General features: G+C 35.9%; 1 protein-coding gene across 1 annotated transcript in view; it reads left to right on the top strand.

Annotated features, from left to right (window-relative positions):
* Positions 1-21,534, top strand: part of ADAMTS19 (ADAM metallopeptidase with thrombospondin type 1 motif 19) — a 244,146-nt gene that overhangs the window by 131,311 nt on the left and 91,301 nt on the right. The window contains exons 9-10 of the mRNA XM_044228322.1: positions 3,210-3,350; positions 4,778-4,928. Of these exons, the coding sequence (XP_044084257.1) occupies positions 3,210-3,350; positions 4,778-4,928 (292 nt within the window). The remainder of the gene's footprint in view (positions 1-3,209; positions 3,351-4,777; positions 4,929-21,534) is intronic.

Genomic DNA, 21,534 nt, shown 5'->3' with positions numbered 1-21,534 from the left:
AAGTAGCTGTTGATAAAACAGGGTCACCCAGCCACGTGTGCTGCAGCCAGAATTCCTCCCTAGTGGAGGTGACATGGTGATCTTGGCAAGGACTTCATCTGTTAGAAATGCATTAAGGCATTTTATTCAATTTGTGAGATTCTGCCTCATTTACAGTTTCTTTTCTTTTCTTTCTTTTTTTTTTTTTTTGGAAAATTTTATTTATTTATTACACGCACACATACACACACACACACCCCGTACAAGTAGGCAGAATGGCAGACAGAAGGAGAGGGAGAAGCAGGCTCCCTGCACTGGGTTTGATCCCAGGACCCCAGGACCATGACCTGAGCTGAAGGCAGATGCTTAACCGACTGAGCCACCCATGCACCTCTGCATTTTCTTATTTTAACATCAGAGCAAAACAAATTCTTGCTGTTATTCTTTATTTGGCTTTCCTTTAAGTCTACAACTTCCTGTAAAGCAACTTCCACAAATACCGCAAATTGCACATCATTTTGTTTACCTTTTTGTGCTTTTTGACCAGTAAGAATGTTAAGATTTCTCGCCCCCATAGAAAGAATCATCATGGGTTCTTACTGTATTCCAGGCACTGTGCAGGCATTTTACATCATCCTCATGTAATTTCCCTAACAACCAGTTAGAAAAGTATACTTCATAAGTGAGGAAACTGAGGGACATTTATTTCTTTGTTATTATTTGCTTGTCTCAAGTTCCATGAATAAGGGGATGGGAGATACAGAATTTACATCTCTTTCAACTTCAACGTCTTTCACCGTGCCTCTCAGTAGCTAAACTGGTCCATACCTACTCCACATCATCTCTTACTTTTCCTTTTTATCGTCAAGGTATGAAAAAATTTGTCTTCCTAATCTGTCAGTCATCATATTAATGTGTGTTGATACAGACCACATTTAAAGACATTAATTAGAATAGGAGTGAAAATATGGTTCAACCTAGAGCTGAATTTTTCTAACACGAAAATATGGAAAATGATATCCAGTCATGTATTTTTAATTTAATTTAGACCAGAATTTTGGGAGTCTTCAAAAGTTAGCAAACACAGTGATTTCCTCATTCATTATTTTTAACTCAGAAATTAATTACTATTCTAGCCATATCATTTTCTTCTTTCAAAAAACATAATCAGTATAACAATTTTGATTCAAAGTTTTAATTTATCTCAATGAAAAAGCAATTTGATTGTCATGAAAATTCTTATTTTGCTTTGAGAACACATAGGTAGTCCAGTTGTGATGTCCCTTGGCAGCTTCTATAATAATTATTTTATTAGCATTTTAAAATGTAAAGTAGCTATTTTAGTTATTTGCTATTTTTATTATGAAAGACTATTTTATTATCTACATCATATAGAATGAGAAAAGGGAGCCCTTGACTATCCTGCCATCAATTCAAACGTGGCTTTTACAAAACTGAATCTTTCCTCTTCCTGTGTCTTCACTCTTAACCTTCATTATAAGAATTCAGTGGAGATTATATGAACGTTGTCCTGCAGTAGAAGTGGTTCTACATGGGTGACTTGATTCAGCATCTAAGTCGGTTTATAGAGTATCATTCCAGTATGCCAGGATCTTAGAGAGATGAGCAAATTCTTGCCCTGAAGTAGTTATAGCAATAGCCAGAAGTTAAAATGGATAATGCTACACAGAAAATGCTCTGACAGTGTTGTTCACAGAATCCAATGGTAGGACAAAGAGCACACATACATAAGATGGAAGTCAGTGAAAGAAAACCTCATGAGGGTGATTGACCGTATCCTTGAAGATCAAGTAGAATTTATCCAGGCAAAGACATTGAAGGAGAGGCACTTTGGACAGGGCGGGAGAGGGAATGGAATTTGTCCATGCCAACTGTGTCACGGCCAGTCCGATGATTCTAGAGCCAGCCATCTCGCTTCAGACATCCCCACTTTCCACTCTCTCACTGTAGAACCTTGGGAAAGTTATTTCTTATCAGCAAAAATGGGGTTTTAACAGTCCCTACCTTAGAGAGTCATTTAATTCACACTTATTAATCCCTTTGTATGATGTGTGACACAGAAAATGCTACATGACAATTAATTGTAAAATAATAAAAAAGAATATACTGTTTGGGACACTAGAAATCATTTGCTGAAAAGAAAATGCAGTAAAGGATTTGGAACAAGATAAAAAGACTTTGTACCATGTTAGAGAGCTGGGAGGTGCCATACAGATAATGGGGAAGTTGAGGCATGGTAGTGGATTGTGTTTTAAATAGACTTCACTGAGGCAGAGTAGGAAAAAAAAAGACAGAATGTTGGTAAAGTTTAGAGGCACGGAACCCAATAATGCTGTAATAATTGTTGAGACTAAATACTTTATAATCCTTTTTAATAGTAACAAAGGAATTGAAAGGAGGTGACAGATGAGAGAAATGTTTAGGAAGTAGAACTGGCAGAGCTTGCCCTCTCACACAGAGTAAATAAAATAGCCTGGGGGATGATCTGAGAGAAGGGATAAATGACCTGAAGGTTTTTGATTTGGCAGACTGGGTTGCAAGTGAAGGCACAAGGAAGAGAGTGAAAGAAAAAAGAATACAGAAGTAGAGGTTTGAAAGAGAAAATATGGCAGTTTTCCACATAATGAATTTAATGTTCTCCTAGTACACCATTTGGAGATAAGTCAGATTTTTAAATAGAGTTTCAACTTAAAGCAACAGATTCAAGATTCACTAGAAAAAATAAAGACGGCCAGGAATGGGAAAGTTCCCCAGGGATATATTGTGTTATATTGGAAGAAGACTGTCTAATGAAGCAGATGGGGAGAATAATAGTTTTAATGTGGTTTCAGATTTGGTAGAAGATATGAATAAAGGATCTCCGGGCAAAACCAAGAATTTTGTAAGGTTGACTAGAAACTTAACTATTCCTGTGTTTCATATATACTTCTCTGAAAAATTTCTCTCCAGATCATTTTGACAGAGGTGACTAAACATGTTATTTACCAGATTGATTGGGAAAATGTTTTTTACTAAATAAAAATATTTACCTTTAACAAAATAACAAAATTTTTAAAAAATCAATCTGCTACCTAATTTTATTTTTGACCTTTAAAACTAATTCATCTCCCATTATTTTAAGTATTTATCTGTTATTTTATTGCCATTATAAAAAGTTAAAATATATTTATCTAATGTAATTTTTTTATTTTAATTATATTCTGAATCAGCATGGGCATTAATCATGACAATGACCACCCATCATGTGCTGATGGTCTTCATATCATGTCTGGTGAATGGATTAAAGGACAAAATCTTGGTGATGTTTCATGGTCCCGATGTAGCAAGGAAGATTTGGAAAGATTTCTAAGGTACAAAGGTCATTTACCATTGTTGTATTGTCAATGTTTACATGTGCCTGCTTCTGCTACCAATGAAGGAAGGTGGCACAGTAGAGTGGAAAGGACACCAGATTAGGGATCAAGGCAGTCTCTTCCAACACTGGCTCTTCCACTGACTCATAGTGTGAATTGGAACATATTATTTAACCCATCTGCTTCTTAGTTTCCACATTTTCTTATAAAAGAATGAGCAAGGCAATTTGTAAGGTTGGAAAATTATCTGTCACAGTATTTAATTGCCTCTTCAAAATTTCCCATTGGAAATGTTCTCATTGCTCATCACTCAGCACATCTGTTATCACAAAGAACCTCTTTAACAAAAGCTCCACCCTTCCATTGTGATACTTCTAAACTGTTTTTTTTTTTTTTTTTCATTAACACATTGTTGTCACCATTATAATAGTCCTCATTTTCTTCTTTCCCACTTTCAACAGCGGGAGCAGTTTCTCTCTGGTTGGAAAAAGAAATGAAAAATATTATTATTGTTCTAATTTTCATTTTAAAGCCCTGTTATTTACTTATCCCTTTGGTAATTAAGGAGCAGCTGAAACAGTACACGATTTACAAAGTAGCTAGTGAGTGAGAGATACTTCAAGTAACTGCAAGTCTCATGAAGTTAGAGAGAGGCACCTAGCTAGCCAAGTTCACTATAGAGATACCATTTCAGTTGGCAAGCTTACTTTTTCTGTTCAATGAATATTAAAATCCACCAAAATATAATGTTTTCTGCCTTATTGTAACTCTGGTGTGAGCTATATGCTGGACATTCTGTGATGGTATAGAGAACAGTATACAGAACGTGTAGTATATGAACTTACCACCTCACTGCAACAGTAACCCTTGAGTAGTTCCTAAGGAACATACGTGATTTTGTATGGTGGCCTTCACAAGAATCAGATGCATGATAAAATTAAATGTCACCTAGTAAATGGAAGTTGTATTACAATGTCAAGTACTGAAATATCTATAGTGAATACTCACTTGACAGAGCCTTCCATATATTCTCTTAGTCCCCAAATATAATTGATTTCTTACCTTTACGCATTATTTTTGAGCAAGTTATGCTCCGAGTCTGAGTTTCCTTATCTTATAAGTATGTATAGTAATAACCACTTTACCATGTTATATAGACTAGCTGAATTAATCCATAAGAAAGACCTTTATAATCCAAGACATTCTGTTAACTTGAATATTATTATTATTATTATTAGAATTATCTTACATAGTTGTACATAAATGATTTTCATATGGGGATGCTTTTATGAAGATTCAGTAGAACTTATAAATCAAAGTAAGAATATATTTTTAACATTATAAAATTGTTTCCTATTGCTATGCTAATTATAACAAGTTTTTACATGAAATTCAAAATTTTACACGTATGTGCATATTGCCAGGTCAAAGGCCAGTAACTGCTTGCTACAGACAAACCCCCAGAGTGTCAATTCCGTGATGGTTCCCTCCAAGTTGCCAGGGATGACATACACTGCTGATGAGCAATGTCAGATTCTCTTTGGTCCATTGGCTTCCTTTTGTCAAGAGATGCAGGTAAGGGTTGTGTCCAGATGCGACTGTTTAAGTGTATGTTCACATTCATTGTTTAGAAGCATTGACTGGAGGTGGGAAAGATGACTTTATTTCAGAGTTTGTGGCTATCTGGAGAGCACCCCAATCTTGGAAAGAGAGATTTTCTAAGAAAAGATTACTGCATTTTTTCCCCCTGGCACTTTGGAAGTGATAGAAATAAGGTGTGGACATTTAATCTAAGTCAGGAAGGAATGACCCAAGAATTTCAATTTTAAAAATGGCACTGAAGCTGGGGAAGTATTTCTACTGTGCCAGTTCAGTGCTTCAATTTTAAAGGTCTTCCTTTCTTACATGGTAGAGAACCAGATAAAAATATACCAAAAATGATACATGAACATGTAATTGCAGAGGAAAACTTTTATCTTTTAACCCTGGAAATAAAATGTTAAAAATACGTTCTACCAGGACAAAAACTAAAGAGTACATTTTTAAATAGCTAAACTACAGGAAAGGGGTAAATATGTGGGGTAAGATATATGCTGGTAAGCTATGTATTAATATTCAAATGGTCACTAATTACTCAGAGAGCCCAGTGGTAGCAGTGTAGAAATATGAAGTCTGAAAGATTGAGCAAAATGACCTTCTTGACTGATGTAAGAATTTTAGTTCTTCTTACTTTCGCTTCTCTCTTTTGGCTGCCCATCCCCTAACTGCCCATCTATTCCCACCTTTTCTCAACACACACACACACACACATACACACTTTGTATTGCAAGAATATACTGATAGTCATGCTTAGAGTCAGTTGGTAGCTATATTTCATTCTACCTAAGTTTCTGTGATTGCCTCAAAGGACTTTGGCTTTGTTGATGAGAATGCTGTTTTAGAGTACTAGCAGCATAATTAATATCCTTTATAAGTAAAAAAAGCATGCAGCATATGAAATATTTGATGCTCTCTCTTCTTTGTAGTTTTTATCCAAGGAGTTGTTCACTTGTTATTTTCTTCTTATCCATTTCCGATACCAGTGGGTAAGCTCCAGGAGGGCAGAGAGCAATTTCTCCAGCATCTAGCCCAGTGGCTGGCACATGTCGGGCTCTCAGTGAGTGACTTAAGATTGAAATAAGTGAATGTATGGAGGGAAAGGGTGAAGTTAAATGTGACATGTCGAAGGAAGTGTAGACTATAGAATTCATCTAGCAATAGTGGACCCTAAAAGGAACTGTTGGCAGGGTGTCTGGGTGGCTCAATCAGTTAAGTGGCCAATCTTGCTTTTGGCTCAGGTCCTGATGTGAGGTTGTGAGATCAAGCCCCGCATCAGGATCCATGCTAAGCATGGAGTCTTCTCGAGATTTTCTCTCTCTGCTCCTCCTCCCTCTCTCTCTCTGCTTGAGATTCTCTCTCTGCCCCTCCTCTCTCTCTCTCACACACATAGATGTATAATCCTTTAAAAAAAAAAAAAAGGACTGCTAGTGTAGGTGTGTGATTGCGACCTGGTTCCCAAGGGTTTATCTGGTGGCAGACCTATGGGGTCCTTGGAACTTAGCATCAGGTGGATGATTCAACAGTAGGCAGCTTGGCTCTGTACAATCTGGCCTGGATACATCCCTGAACTTCTTATTCACTCTGCTTCATTCTGGGCCTTCATACAATCAAAAAGTGGGTTATAGTCGTCTTTCTTAAATCTTCATGGTAAAATGAATGTTTTGAGGTACATTTCCACATGCTGAAATTAGCATTATTTTGGAAAACAGACTAGGCTCTTTCTGCTTACCATTATAGTTTCAGTTCATGTGGTATAGAGAATCTATTACAAAGATAAATATAAAATTTTCATGTTTTTTAAAGTACCCCAAATACTAGAAATACTCCACAAATGATCAACTGCAAACATGATTTTGGTAAATTTTAGATTATTTTTCACAAATATTTATATTTAAGAGCTTTTAGACATTATTTTGTATTTCAGTTAAATTATACTAATACCATTCTACAATATTTTGAACTCTCAAATATATGCCACATAGTATGTTAATTACTGATAGTTATGATCTAATTTGATTCCTATAGATATTATATGCCATAGTCACTACCCAGTTCTGTTTTATAGATAAAAATTTGAGGCCTGGTACACCTGGGTGGCTCAGTGGGTTAAGCCTTTGCCTTTGGCTCAGGTCATGATCCAAGGGTCCTGGGATCCAGGGAGCCCGCATCGGGCTCTCTGCTCAGCATGGAGCCTGCTTCCCTCCCTCTTCCTCTCCCTGCCTCTCTGCCTACTTGTAATCTCTCTGTCAAATAAATAAATAACATCTTTAAAAAAATTTGAGGCCTATAGAAGTTATATAACTGTTAACTTCTTACACCTGTCAGGAGGGAGGGTCAGGTGCAGATCCAAACAATGGAATGCACTGTAACTGCTGTGCTTTACTGCTTCTTTCGGAACTCAAACTTCTTTAAAGGTTAAAATCATAGATCAGATCACACGACACCTGGGTGGCGCAGTCAGTTAAGTGTGGGACTCTTGATTTCAGCTTAGGTCATGACTTCAGGGTCATGAGATCTTAAGCTCTACATTGGGTTCAGCACTGAGCATGAAGCCTGCTTAAGATTATCTCTCTCCCTCTCCCTCTGCCCTTCTTTGCCCTCACCCAATCACATGTATTCTTGCTCTTTCTCTCTCTCCAAAAAAAAAAATATCGTAAATCATATCCTGTGTTTTAACTGAATTTGTTTCTTCTCCTATAGCACCTGCATCATCAGGGTTAAGAAATATCTTAAATGATTTATTTTATTATTCTAAGTTATTGTACTCTACTATATGTTATTTCTCACTAACCTACCTGCATGGAGTTTCTTCCATGTCTGAAAATGTGTTTATTACAGGATTTTACATCTATATTTCTCATTGTCCTAGGATGTTGCTATGTTTTAAACTAGATATTTTGTAAATAAAATTAAATTTTGGATATTTAAAAATAGTCTTTTTTTTTTACCTTTAAGCTTTATGTGTGTGACATTTTTATTGATAAAATCAGTTTTTCCTTTATGTCTGTGTATAATATTTATTAAAAATTATTCTTAAAACAATACCAGAAAGAATAGGACTGCTGTGGAAAAACAACACCTCTGGGTCACGGTTTGATTGAAGAACACTGGTTGGAGTGGCGTCAACCCAGTCTTTAATAATGTTTCTGCCTTTTATTCATTGTGTAACTTTAGTCAAAACCTTTTCTTCTTTAAGACACACTCTATAGAATAAGAAGTTGGGCTATGTTATCTTTCTCAGTCTTAGAGCTAAGAGAATGGACTTCTCTAATTCCACAATCATTTTCTGATACAACTCTTGAAAATTACGAGTTTAATTCCAAATTAGTGCAGAGTACAGAGTGTAGTAACTAAAACAACAGAGCTATTGAAGACAAATGCAGTCACTGATTTATAGGTATTTCTTGAGTTCTAAGTACTTTTCAAACACAGTTCTGTACACTAATAATAGAGCAGGAAACAAAGACCCCACCTTTCATGGAGCTCACATTTTTTTTTGCAAAAAAACAGACAAAAACATTGATACATACATTTTAACAAATACATTTATAACATGTCAGTTGGTAATAAGTATTTTGGAAAGGTGCAAACCCAGATAAGAGGGATAGGGAGTCAAACCAGGGATTGGGAGGGTGGGGATGATGTTATTTTTCTATAGGGTGATCTAGGAAGGCCTCCTGGAGAAGGTGACATTTATTTTGATATCTGAAGGCAGTGAGAGAGCAGGCCATGCATTTATCTCAGGAGGAATACGGAAAGAGAAAATAGAATGCCCTGGAATGAAATTTCAGTCATGTTTCAAGTTTAAGATGCTCATTAAAGATCCAGCTAGAGCTGCTAGGAAAGGAGTTAGATAAAAACGACAAAGGAGAGACAGAGAAGTTGTTAACTACTGTATTTGGAGATGAGGAACATATGGAAAAACCAACAAAGAAAATTCTGAAGACATCGGTTGGTGGGAATAGGACCAAGAGAAAACAAGATCATGAAGGCTCAGTTGGGACATTTTCAAAGTGGAAATGAAAAAGCAGAAGACGGGAGTAAAAGAAGTCTGAGAATATGTAATTGACCTGCTTTTCCCACAAGATTTAGTACTCTATGAGTTTGAACTATCTGGAAATCCCTGAACCTACAAGTGTCAGGGGGTATAACTTAAAAACATGAGGGAGATAGTTGTGAAGTGTAGAATTTGGAGAGTTCTCCTGGTTAAGCCACACACTTGGATACAATGGAGTCACCACATATACTAGTTAGTCATCCAACGTTTACAAACAAAACAAGTCTCTTAGAAGACAGGCTTGGTAAATGAAGAAATTATCTACCAGTCCTTTTTATTACTGTTCCTCTGGCACCTGAAAGAGTGCTCAATAAATATTTGTTAAGTGAAGAAGTGAATCAATTAAATGATGGAATAAAGATTCTAAATTTTCACCTGTAGTCAGTCTTGGATATATCATACATCAAGATGGCATGAAGATAACCTCAATGTTATTCAGTATTAACTCAGTGATTACACAAAAACCAGCCTGTAAGGACAGATGGTTTATGTTTCACATCTTGTATGTCAGTTAATCAGGCATCCTAAGATCATCCTATTTCCCATCAATTATAAGTAATGTATCAGGCTGCATGAAGTGAGGATTCATAGCAACTCATTAAAATGTTTGTCTCAGGTAGAATCTTAGAGAAAATGGTAGTTGGTCCATAGTACTTGAATTAGCTAAGAAGTATAGTTTTCCATACGTATAAACAGATAGTTATGCACAAGCACTAGAAACTCCAATGTAACGTACATGCTGATCTAATTAATGATGTAAATTTACCCTTAGGATCATAACTTAATGTCTGCACAGTGTTTAAAAGAATAGGTATCTATTGAGATAAAAGATAATGTTTAAAGACTTGTGAAACTAGTCAACCTCTAGTAATATCTCACTCTTCTGACTTAATGTGCTAACTTCTTGATGGCTGGTTCCTGGTTCTTAAGCAATTGGTACTTCTAGGCCATCTAGCATCTTTTGGCTGAGCCAGCTTGAAAAAGCACCAAGTCATCAGAGTAGCTTCCTGAACTTACTGCCCTGGCTCAGAATTCAGAGGTATGGGTGTTTCCCTGAAACAGAGTGACTGCATGAGAGTTGCTTTTTTTCTTTCTTTTTTTTTTTTTTTCAGTGAGAAGGAAGTGTGCTAAAAATCTGAAGACCTCCAGGAGACCTAAGGCTCTGCCGTTGGTTTGGAGTAGGCACATAGTGAATTGAATATATATTATATCATATAGGAAATTTCCTACTTTGATCAAATCATATGGTGACTTAAAAAAGTAACGAGGGAAGTTCCAGTTTCACATTTTTCTTATATTAAATTGGTATATCAAAGACAATGGACTACTAAAACATCTCAATCGATCCAGTGAAGAGGCTGGCATTGAAATGAGGTAGCTTATGAAGAATTCTAGAAATCTGATCCTCTGATTTGGCATTGTGAAATTCCAGAGGCAACAGGAATTTGAACCTTAAAAGATGTGGCATCAAGTAACACTCTATGGCTAGTAATTGTTAGGGCAACTAAGAAAGCATCACTGATAAAACATGTCAAGATTGAGAAGTTGTTAAGTTTTAAGTCCTTCCTTCCTGTAAGATCAGTAAAACTATGGTGGGCTAGAACTTGAAGGAAATGATTCCGAATGTACTGTATTCTAATCAATGCTTCATCTTCTCCTTTGAGCTTTAGCCCTGACTCGTCTGGGAGGACATGAGTTTCATGACCACTTACTTGACTGCATAATCCAGCTGCTTCTTTTCCTAGAACTCATTTAACCTGTGACTTTTATTGACATGGGCTTTAATTTTTTTAAGCTTTTATCTTTGTAAATTGCCTATTTACATTTCCACCCATTTCTCAGTTTTCTGGCTTTTTTGTGCTGATTTGCAGTTCTGTGTTCTAAGTGAAAATTAGTTATGTCTTAGCAATGGTGTATTTGTTGTGTGTGTGCTAACTTTTTATACTTTGTACTTTGTCTCTTAATTTTGAGGTGGACAAATCCATCAAATTTTCCCATGAAGGTTGTGTTGTTTATATTTTTTTATTTGTTTGTTTCCTTGTTTTTTCATCTTATACACATTCTTCCCAACTTTGAGATTAAATTCCTCTATGGTACCTACCCTTTCCTTTAGCTTAAATATTTCTTTAGCACCAGAGACATTTTGGATTTTTAAAAATTTATTCATGCAGAGAAATGTTGATTTTTATTACTAGGTACATACACACAGTTTTTCATTTGCTTGATCTGTTTTTCCCTTTTCCATCTTTTTATGACTTGTGCCTTAAAATCTGTTTTGTCTAGTGTAAAAACTTCTATCCTGGCTATTATTTTCCATACCTATATCTTCAACCTTTCCAGATATAAATATAACTATGTATACGGATCTAGATCTAAATATGTCTATTAGAGTAAAGCAGTAGCTAGACTTTCTATTTTTCTGTTTAAACCAAGGTAATAGTTTTGTGGGGGTTTTCTGTATTTTCAACAGCTAATTTAATATTTTTGATTTTTGCATTTATTTAAATTAGTTTTATCTGGGATTTTTATTCTGTCAGTCTGTTTTGTGTGTTTCATATTTATATTCTATTTTTCCCTTTTTTCTCCTTTACCACTTTCTTATAGAGAAATGATACTTCCCTCTCTATCCAAAAATCTTACATTCTTTATACACTTTTATGTGTATCAAGAATTAGTTTTACCTCTCATAGTATGAGTATTGCACTGGTAGATAACTTATTTTTTCTTATTTAACTTATTTAACTATTTTTTATTTCTTACTTAACTATTTCTTATTTAACTTATTAACTAGTTCTCATTTAACTTATATAACTATTTTCTTATTTAAACTTATATTTTCTTTATTAACTCATCTCTTAGTAGACATCTGGGATGTTAGCTATTATGATTAAGGCTACCTTGATCATTTGTAAATAAACGTTTGTGTGGACATGTTTTATTCTGCAATATGAGTACATTAACCCATTACATATTAATACATTAATTTCTCACAAACTGTGGCCTGGGAGCTGGCTTCTTGTTTTTGCAAATAAAGTTTTACTAGAACACAGTCACCTCCATTTGTTCCTATGTTCTCTCTGGCCACCTTCAAGCTACAGTGACCATATTGAGTACTTGCAACAGAGACCATATGGTAACAAGCCTAAAACATGTATTCTTCAGCACTTTACATTATTAAGTTTGCTGATCATTATTGCGGGTACTCTGAATTCTGTTGTATTCCTCTAAAGAGTATCTCCTCTCCCCCACTCCATCCACCTCCCCAGAATATTAACAATTAGAGTCAAACTGGAAACTCTGTCTTCCCTACTGTGGACAAGAGCTCATATCTTCAGTCTAGTTTTTCCTTATCTGTCCTATAGGGAGGGTGTTTTCCAGATGTGTGGATCCAGACTGGCCTGTGAGTTTTTTTGACAGCTTTCACCACAGCAGCTTCCGTCTTTACAAATCTAAAAAGATGGCCTCTTTCTCATTGTTGCTTTAGCCATTTAATGCCAAGTCGTAAGCACAGCCCACAGCTCAACAATGCAAAGGTATTTAACACAGTTTGTCCAATCCCTTTGGCTCCCCTAAAAAGTTCCCTTACCACTGTTCATTCTCCAGAACGAGTATGAGGTGGTTTTTTGTATTCTGCCCACAGTTGATGGTTATAATTTACAGGATGGTCCATCTGTGGGGATGGGCAAGATTCTCCTTGCAGAAGGAGAATCTTTTTATTTTTTTTATCTCTTTCATACTAGGGATTTCTGGATCTTTTTTTTTTTTTTTAATATTTCAAAGAGTTCCTTTTTATTTACATTCTTTTTCTTTTCTTTGGGGCTTCACTAACTACATCCTGACAGTCTTCCTTTTTCTAAATTTTTTCACATTCCTTGACTTTCTTTCACACTTGCTGGTGTGTTCTGTTCAGGAGTCCTTTGCAACTTGCCACCTCATTGGTTGGCTCAGCTTGGGTTGTGTTTTCCCCATGTCTGCTACTCAGACTACTCTTGCTACTTCTGCCACTAAGGATCTTTGGAGTAGAGGAGGAAAAGAGAAAACATCAAGCTTATTTGACTGCCGGGGGCCAAAATTTCTCTGTAGAAGGATAAAGTTTTTGAGATGTAAATGAGCTGCATTTCTAGTATTTTTTTTTCCCACTTTGAGGAAGTTTTATAGCATTGGCTAAAATCCAATTACTGTTGTTTTCCATATTCAACATTTATTTGTATTTTATCCTCATTTTTATCAGTCTCTTCACTCACTGTCGTTTTTCAGTCCTTTCCTATGAGATCATATTCCTTCTTGAAATACAACATTTAGAAGTTCCTTTTGAGCAGATCGGTTGGTGGTAAATACTCCGTTTTTGTTTCCTTGAAAGACTCTTTATTTAACTGTCAGTCTTGAATAAAATTTTAGCTGAGTTCAGGAGTTTATATTGACAGTTATTTTTTTTTCCTCTTGCCAGTTTGAATACACCATGTACTCCTTTCCTGATATGGGTGCCAAGATATATCTTTGCCATTTTCTGAATTTTAAAAGAAAACTTTTCAACATTTCCCTTTTTTTTAATGCTATTTGTTGTAGAGTTTCATAGGTGTCCAGTAATTGTGAAGACATTTTTTTCAAAGGCTGGTGTGCTAAGATCTTTTTTTAAAGAATAGATATTGAATTACATTTTGAGCTTTGTACCATAAGTACAGAAATCATAGATTTTAAAGTTATCGATGTACTTGATTACATTAATCAAATCTCTGATATTACAGTAACCTTGCATTTTAAAGAAAAACCCAACTTGGTTATGGCATTGCGTTATTTTTATGCATTGCTGGATTCAGCCTGTTAAAGCTTGCTTAGCATATTTAAATCTAGATTAATAAATTAGGTAGATTACTATTTTCATTATCTTTTGAAATCTCTGTCTAGTGTGGGTATCTAAGGGTATTTAAAAGTGTTTCTTCTTTTTCTCTTCTCTAGAGCACTTACATAAAATGAGAAACTAAATTTTTGAAAGATTGTTAGATTTTGGACCAGCTGTATAGTTTGTGGGAAGATATTTAACAATCACTTTTAACTATTTTACGTTTACAGAATAGCTCTGCTTCTCTTTTTCTTCTTGAGTCCATTTTAGTAAGTTTTTAGGAAGGTTTTAAAATATCTTTTCATTTCATGTAAGTTGTCATAAGTTGTCAAGTTTATTGGCATAAAACTGTTTATATCTTTTTATTTGTAGAAACCTGACATTATCTGTGGTTATACCTTCATTTTATTCTAATAGTAAGGTTTGTGGGTTTGTTTGTTTTCTGTGGTTTTTTTTTTTTGTTGTTGTTGTTTTGCCTTCTCTTTTCACTCTTTTTTTTTAAAGATTTTATTTTATTATTTATTTGATGGACAGAGACTACAAGTACTCAGAGAGGCAGGCAGAGAGAAGGGGGGGAAGCAGGCTCCCTGCCGAGCAGAGAGCCTGATGCGGGGCCCGATCCTAGGACCCTGAGATCATGACCTGAGCTGAAGGCAGAGGCTTTAACCCACTGAGCCACCCAGGTGCCCCTCTTTTTTCTTTCTTAATTTTCAATTTTATTCTTTACAAAGAACTAGATTTCTACTTTTTATTATTCCTTTAGAGTCTTTGTTTTCTGTGTTTTAAAATACCCTTCTCCCCCTTTTTCTTCTCTTCTATCCTTGAAAATACTATGATGTTTTGTAATGGAAAATAATGTTTTTAGTAATATTATTCCATGCTGAATTACATTTACTACTAAATGTTAAGTTATTGAAATTGTATTTTGGAAGATAATACAAGTGGTAGAACAAGGAGTTACATGTAAAAGATTTAATTGTTACTTCGATATGGGTGCATGTAAGTTTTTTTTTCTATTTTTTTAATTTAAAACATTTTTTTAAAGATTTTATATACTAGAGAGACAGACAGACAGACAGAGATAGTGAGTGAGAGCAGGAGCGAGGGGGGAGATGGAGAAGGAGAAGCAGACTCCTTGCTAATCAGGGAGCCCAACATGGGGCTGGATCCCAGGACCCTGGTATCATGATGTAAGCTAAAGGCAGCCGCTTAACTGAACCACCCAGGTGCCCCAAGACTTTTGTATTTTGACGTAAATTTCAGAACATTTTAATGTAACTATTTACTGTAAAGAAAGATATGAATATAGGTTATCTTTGAAGATAAAATTTATGATTTTTATATGTGGACAATTAATGTTCCACTTAAATTATTTCATTTAAAATATATAGTATTTTCATGTAAACATTTAAAAAATCCTACTTGAGTAAAAAATCCAAATTCCTATTATATACTTTTAAAAAAATTAACATATAATGTATTATTTGCTTCAGGCGTACAGGTCTATGAATCAACAGTCTTACACAATTCAACAGCATTCACCATAACACATACCTTCCCCAATGTCCATAACCCATCTACCATATTCCCCTACCCCCCAGCAACCCTCAGTTTGTTTCCTGAGATTAAGAGTCTCTTATGGTTTGTTTCCCTCCCCGGTTCCATCCTGATTCATTTTTTTACTTCCCTATCCCCACCACCCCCCATCCTGTCCCTCAAATTCCTCATATCAGAGAGATCATAGGATAATTGTCTTTCTCTGATTGACTTAATTTGCTTAGCATAATAACCTCGAGTCCATCCATGTCATTGCAAATGGCAAGATTTCATGGTTTTTTGATGGCTGCATAGTATTCCATGTAGGTATATACATCATATTTTCCTAATCCTTCCATCTGTTGATGAACATCTAGGTTCTTTCCATAGTTTGGCTGCTGTGAACATTGCTGCTATAAACATTCAGGTACATGTGTCCCTTCGAATCACTACATTTGTATCTTTAGGGTAAATACCCAGTAGTGTGATTGCTGGGTCATAGGGTGGCTGTATTTTCAACTTTTTGAGGAACCTCCATGTTATTTTTCAGAGTGGCTGTACCAGCTTGCATTCCTATCGACAGTGTAGGAGAGTTCCCCTTTCTCCTCATCCTTACCAACATCTATCGATTCCTGACTTTAATTTTAGCCATCCTGACTGGTATGAGTTGATATCTCACTGTGGTTTTGATTTGTATTTCCCTGATGGTGAATGATGTTGAGCACTTTTTCATGTGTCTGTTGGCCATCTGGATGTCTTCTTTGCAGAAATGTCTGTTCATGTCTTCTGTCCATTTCTTGATCGGATTATTTGTTCTTTGGGTGTTGAGGTTGATAAGTTCTTTATAGATTTTGGATACTAGCCCTTTATCTGACATGTCATTTGCAAATATCTTCTCCCATTTTGTCAATTGTCTTTTGGTTTTGTCAACTGTTTCCTTTGTTGTGCAAAAGCTTTTGATCTTGGTGAAGTTCCAATAGTTGATTTTTGCCCTTGTTTCCCTTGCCTTTGGTGATGTTTCTAGGAAGAAGTTGTTGCAGCTGAGATCAAAAATGTTGCTGCCTATGTTCTCCTCAAGGAATTTTATGGATTCCTGTCTTAAATTGAGGTCTTTCATCCATTTTGAGTCTATTTTTGTGTGTGGTGTAAGGAAATTGTTCGGTTTCCTTCTTCTGCATGTGGCTGTCCAATTTAACCAACATCATTTGTTGAAGAGACTGTATTTTTTCCATTGGATACACTTTCCTGCTTTGTCTAAGATTAGTTGACCATAGAGTTGAGGGGCCATTTCTGGGTTCTTTATTCTGTTCCATTGATCTATGTATCTGCTTTTGTGCCAGTACCATCCTGTCTTGATGATGACAGCTTTGTAATAGAGCTTAAAGTCTGGAATTGTGATGCCACCAACTTTGGTTTTCCTTTTCAACATTCCTCTGGCTATTTGGGGTCTTTTCTGGTTCCGCAGAAATTTTAGGATTATTTCTTCCATTTCTTTGAAAAAAGATTGATGGTATTTTGATAGGGATTGCATTACATGTATAGATTGCTTTAGGTAGCATATACATGTTCACAATATTTGTTCCTCCAATCCATGAGCATGGAACCTTTTTTCCATTTCTTTTTGTTTTCTTCAATTTCTTTCATGAGTACTTTATAGTTTTCTGAGTGCAGATTCTTGGCCTCTTTGGTTAGGTTTATTCCCAGGTGTCTTATGGTTTTGGGTGCAATTGTGAATGGGATAGACTCCTTAATATCTCTTTTCTCTCTCTCACTGTTAGTGTATAGAAATGCAACTGATTTCTTTGCATTGATTTTATATGCTGACAATTTACTGAATTCCTGTATGAGTTCTAGCAGTTTTGGAGTGGAGTCTTTTGGGTTTTCCACATAAAGTATCATATCATCTGCAAAGAGGGAGAGTTTGATTTCTTTTTTGCCTATTCATATACATTTTATTTCTTTTTATTGTCTGATTGCTTAGGCTAGGACTTCTCGTTCTATGTTGAATAGCAGTGGTGATAGTAGACATCCCTGCCATGTTCCTGACCTTAGTAGAAAAGCTCTCAGTTTTTGCCAATTGAGAGTGATATTCACTGTGGATTTTTCGTAGATGGCTTTGATGATATTGAGGTACGTGCCCTCTATCCTTAACCCTTTAAAGAGTTTTGATCAAGAAAAGATGCTGTACTTTGTCAAATGCTTTTTCAGCACCTGTTAAGAGTATCATATGGTTCTTGTTCTTTCTTTTATTAATGTATTGTATCACGTTGATTTATTTGTGGATATTGAGCCAACCTTGCAGCCCAGGAATAAATCCCACTTGGACGTGGTGAATAATCCTTTTAATGTACTGTTGGATCCTCTTGGCTAGTATTTTGGTGAGAATTTTTGCATCTGTGTTCATGAAGGATATTGATCTGTAATTCTCCTTTTTGGTGGGTTCTTTGTCTGGTTTTGAGATCAAGATAATACTGGCTTCATAAAATGAGTTTGGAAGTTTTCCTTCCATTTCTATTTTTTGGAACAGTTTCAGGAGACTAGGTATTAATTCTTCTTTAAATGTTTGGTAAAATTCCCCTGGGAAGCCGTCTGGCCTTGGGCTCTTGTTTGTTGGGATATTTTTGATGACTCCTTCTATCTCCTTACTCATTATGTGTCTGTTCAGGTTTTTTATTTCTTCCTGGTTCTGTTTTAGTAGTTTATATGTCTCTAGGAATGCATCCATTTCTTCCAGATTGTCAAATTTGCCCACATATAGTTGCTCAAATATGTTCTTTTAGTTGTTTGTATTTTTTTGGTGTTGGTTGTGATCTCTTCTCTTTCATTCATGATTTTATTTATTTGGATCCTTTCTCTTTTCTTCTTGATACTTCTGCCCAGGGATTTATCAGTCTTATTAGTTCTTTCAGAGAACCACCTCCTACTTCCGTGGATTTGTTCTCCTATTCTTTTGATTTCTATTTCATAGATTTCTCTTCTCCTGCTGGGTTTAGGCTTTCTTTGCTTTTCTTTCTCCAGCTCCTTTTGATGTAAGGTTAGGTTGTGTACTTGAGATCTTTCTTGTTTCTTGAGAAAGGCTTGTATCACTATATACTTTACTCTCAGGACCACCTTTGCTGTGTCCCACAGATTTTGAACAGATGTGTTTTCATTTTCATTTGTTTCCATGAATTTTTTAATTCTTCTTTAATTTTCTTGTTGACCCATTCACTCTTTAGTAGCATGTCCTTTAGCCTCCATGGATCTGAGTTCTTTCCAACTTTCCTCTTGTGATTGAGTTCTAGCTGCAAAGCATTGTGGTCTGAAAATATGCAGGGAATTATCCCAATCTTTTGGTACTGGTTGAGAACTGTATTGTGACCCAAGATGTGATCTCTTCTGGAGAATGTACACTAGAGAAGAGTGTGTATTCTCTTGTTTTGGGAGGAATGTTCTGAATATATCTGTGATGTTCATCTGGTCCAGTATGTCATTTAAAGCCATTATTTCCTGGTTCATCTTTGGCTTAGATGATCTGTCCATTTCAGTGAGGTGAAGTGTTAAAGTCCCCTATTATTATTGCATTATTGTTGATGTGTTTCTTTGATATTGTTATTACTTGGTTTATATAATTGTCTACTCCCGTGTTAGGGGCATAGATATTTAAAATTGTTAGATCTTCTTGTTGGACAGACCCTGTAAGTATGATATAGGGTCCTTCCTCATCTCTTATTATAGTCTTTGGCTAAAAATCTAATTTATCTGGTATAAAGATTGCCATCCCAGCTTTCTTTTGATGCTCATCAACATGGTAAATTGTTTGCCATGCCTTCACTTTCAATCTGAAGGTGTCTTTGGGCCTAAAATGAGTTTCTTGTAGGCAGCGTATCAATGGGTCTTGTTTTTTTAATCCATTCTAATACCCTGTGTCTTTGATTCAGGCATTTAGCCCATTTACATTCAGGGTAACTATTGAAAGTTATGAATTTAGTGCCATTATATTGTCCGTAAGGTGATTGCCACTGTATATTGTCTCTGTTCCTTTCTGGACTATTACTTGTAGGCTCTCTCTTTGCTTAGAGGACCCCTTTCAATATTTCCTGTAGGGCTGCTTAGGTGTTTTCAAGTTCTTTTAATTTTTGTTTGTCCTAAGCCTTTTATCTCTCCTTCTATTTTCAACGATAGCCTAACTGAATATAGTATTCTTGGCTGAATATTTTTCTTATTTAGTGCTCTGAGTATATCATGCTAGTTCTTTCTGGCCTACCAGGTCTCTGTGGGTAGGTCTGCTGCAATCTAATATTCGTACCATTCTATATTACAGACCTCTTGTCCCAAGCTGCTTTCAGGATTTTCTCTTTGCCTCTAAGACCTATAAGTTTAATGATTATTTATTTACTGATTTTGAGGGAGGTTTCTTTGTTCTTCCTGTATTTTGATGCTTGTTCCCTTCTCCAAATTAGGGAAATTCTCTGTTATAATTTTCTCCAATGTACCTTCTGCCCCTTTCTCTTTCTTTTTCTTCTGAGATCACAATTATTCCAATATTGTTTCATCTTATGGTATCTTGGATTCTTCCTTCATGGTCCAGTAATTTTTAGTCTCTCTTTTACTCAGCTTCTTTATTTTCCATCATTTGGTCTTCTATATCATGAATTCTCTTTCCTGCCTCATTTGTCCTAGTAGTAAGAGCCTCCATTTTTTATTGCACCCCATTAATAGATTTTTTAATTTCAACTTGTTTAGATTTTAGATCTTTTATTTCTTCAGAAAGGGATTTTATTTATCCAGAAAGGGATTCTCTAGTATCTTCCATGCTTTTTTCAAGCCCAGCTAGCACCTTGATAATTGTCATTCTGAACTGTAGTTCTGACATATAACTAATGTCCCTATTGATTAGTTCCCTAACCTATCGGTACTGCCTCTTGTTCTTTTTTTTTTTTTTTCCTGAGATGAGTTTTTCTGCCTTGTCATTTTTTACAGACATGAATAAATGAATGAGAAAACAAAATACTAAAAGGGTAGCAATGACCCCAGAAATATATACACTAACCAAATCAGAAGAGACCTAAACCTGGGGAGAAGAAAGGAGTAGGGTGGAAAAAAAAATACATACATAGATAGATAGATAGGCTGGTGAATAGAACAGAGTCACACACTTGATTTTGTTGTATTTTCATCTGTTAGAAGAAACTGCCTCCCGAAATTTTAAAGAAAGAAAAACATATATATACAACCATAAGGGTACACACAGTGAAGGGATGGAATATGACTGTAAAGATGAAAATCTAAAAAAGATTCTAAAAAAGGAACTGATGGGGTGCCTGGGTGGTTCAGTGGGTTAAAGCCTCTGCTTTCAGCTCAGGACATGATCTCAGGTTCCTGGGATCGAGCCCCACATCGGGCTCTCTGCTCAGCAGGGAGCCTACTTCCTCCCCTCTCTCTCTGCCTGCTTCTCTGCCTGCTTGTGATCTCTGTCTGTCAAATAGGTAAATAAAATCTTTAAAAAAAGTAAAAATAAAAAAGGAACTGATAAGTTGGTTTAAAAGAAAAAAAAAGGAGGAAAGAATATGATCAGGCTGTCAACTAGAACAAAGCCAGGCTCTAGATTTAGTGTATATTTTGATTAGAAGAAACTGTATCCCAAATTTTTTTTTAAGATTTTATTTATTTATTTGTTTATTTTGAAAGATTTTATTTATTTATTTGACAGACAGAGATGACAGGCAGAGAAGCAGGCAGAGAGAGAGGGAGAAGCAGGCTCCCTGCTGAGCAGAGAGCCCGATGCGGGGCTTGATCCCAGGACCCTGGGATCATGACCTGAGCCAAAGGCAGAGGCTTTAACCCACTGAGCCACTTAGGCGCCCCATGTATCCCAAAATTTTAAAGAAGGAGAAACCTGTATGTGTACGAAAAAAGAAGATTAAATACAATAAAGGGATCGAATATGGGTGTAGCAATGAAAATGTTTTGCAGTTCTCATTGATTGGTGAACTTGGTCTTGGCTGGGTTTTCTTGCTAATCTTCTCAGGGAGGGGCCTGTTGCAGTTATTCTGAAATGTCTTTGCCCAGACGCAATTGTACCGCCTTTGCTAGGGGCCATGCTAAACAGTCTGCGCGGTTTCACTCTCTGGAGCTTTTGGTTCTGAATACTTTCCGTACAGTTTGGG

The sequence above is a fragment of the Neovison vison genome, chromosome 1, assembly GCF_020171115.1.
Source record: "Neovison vison isolate M4711 chromosome 1, ASM_NN_V1, whole genome shotgun sequence".
NCBI classification, from domain to species: Eukaryota; Metazoa; Chordata; class Mammalia; order Carnivora; family Mustelidae; genus Neogale; species Neogale vison.
This window is presented reverse-complemented; position numbering and strand designations above follow the sequence as displayed.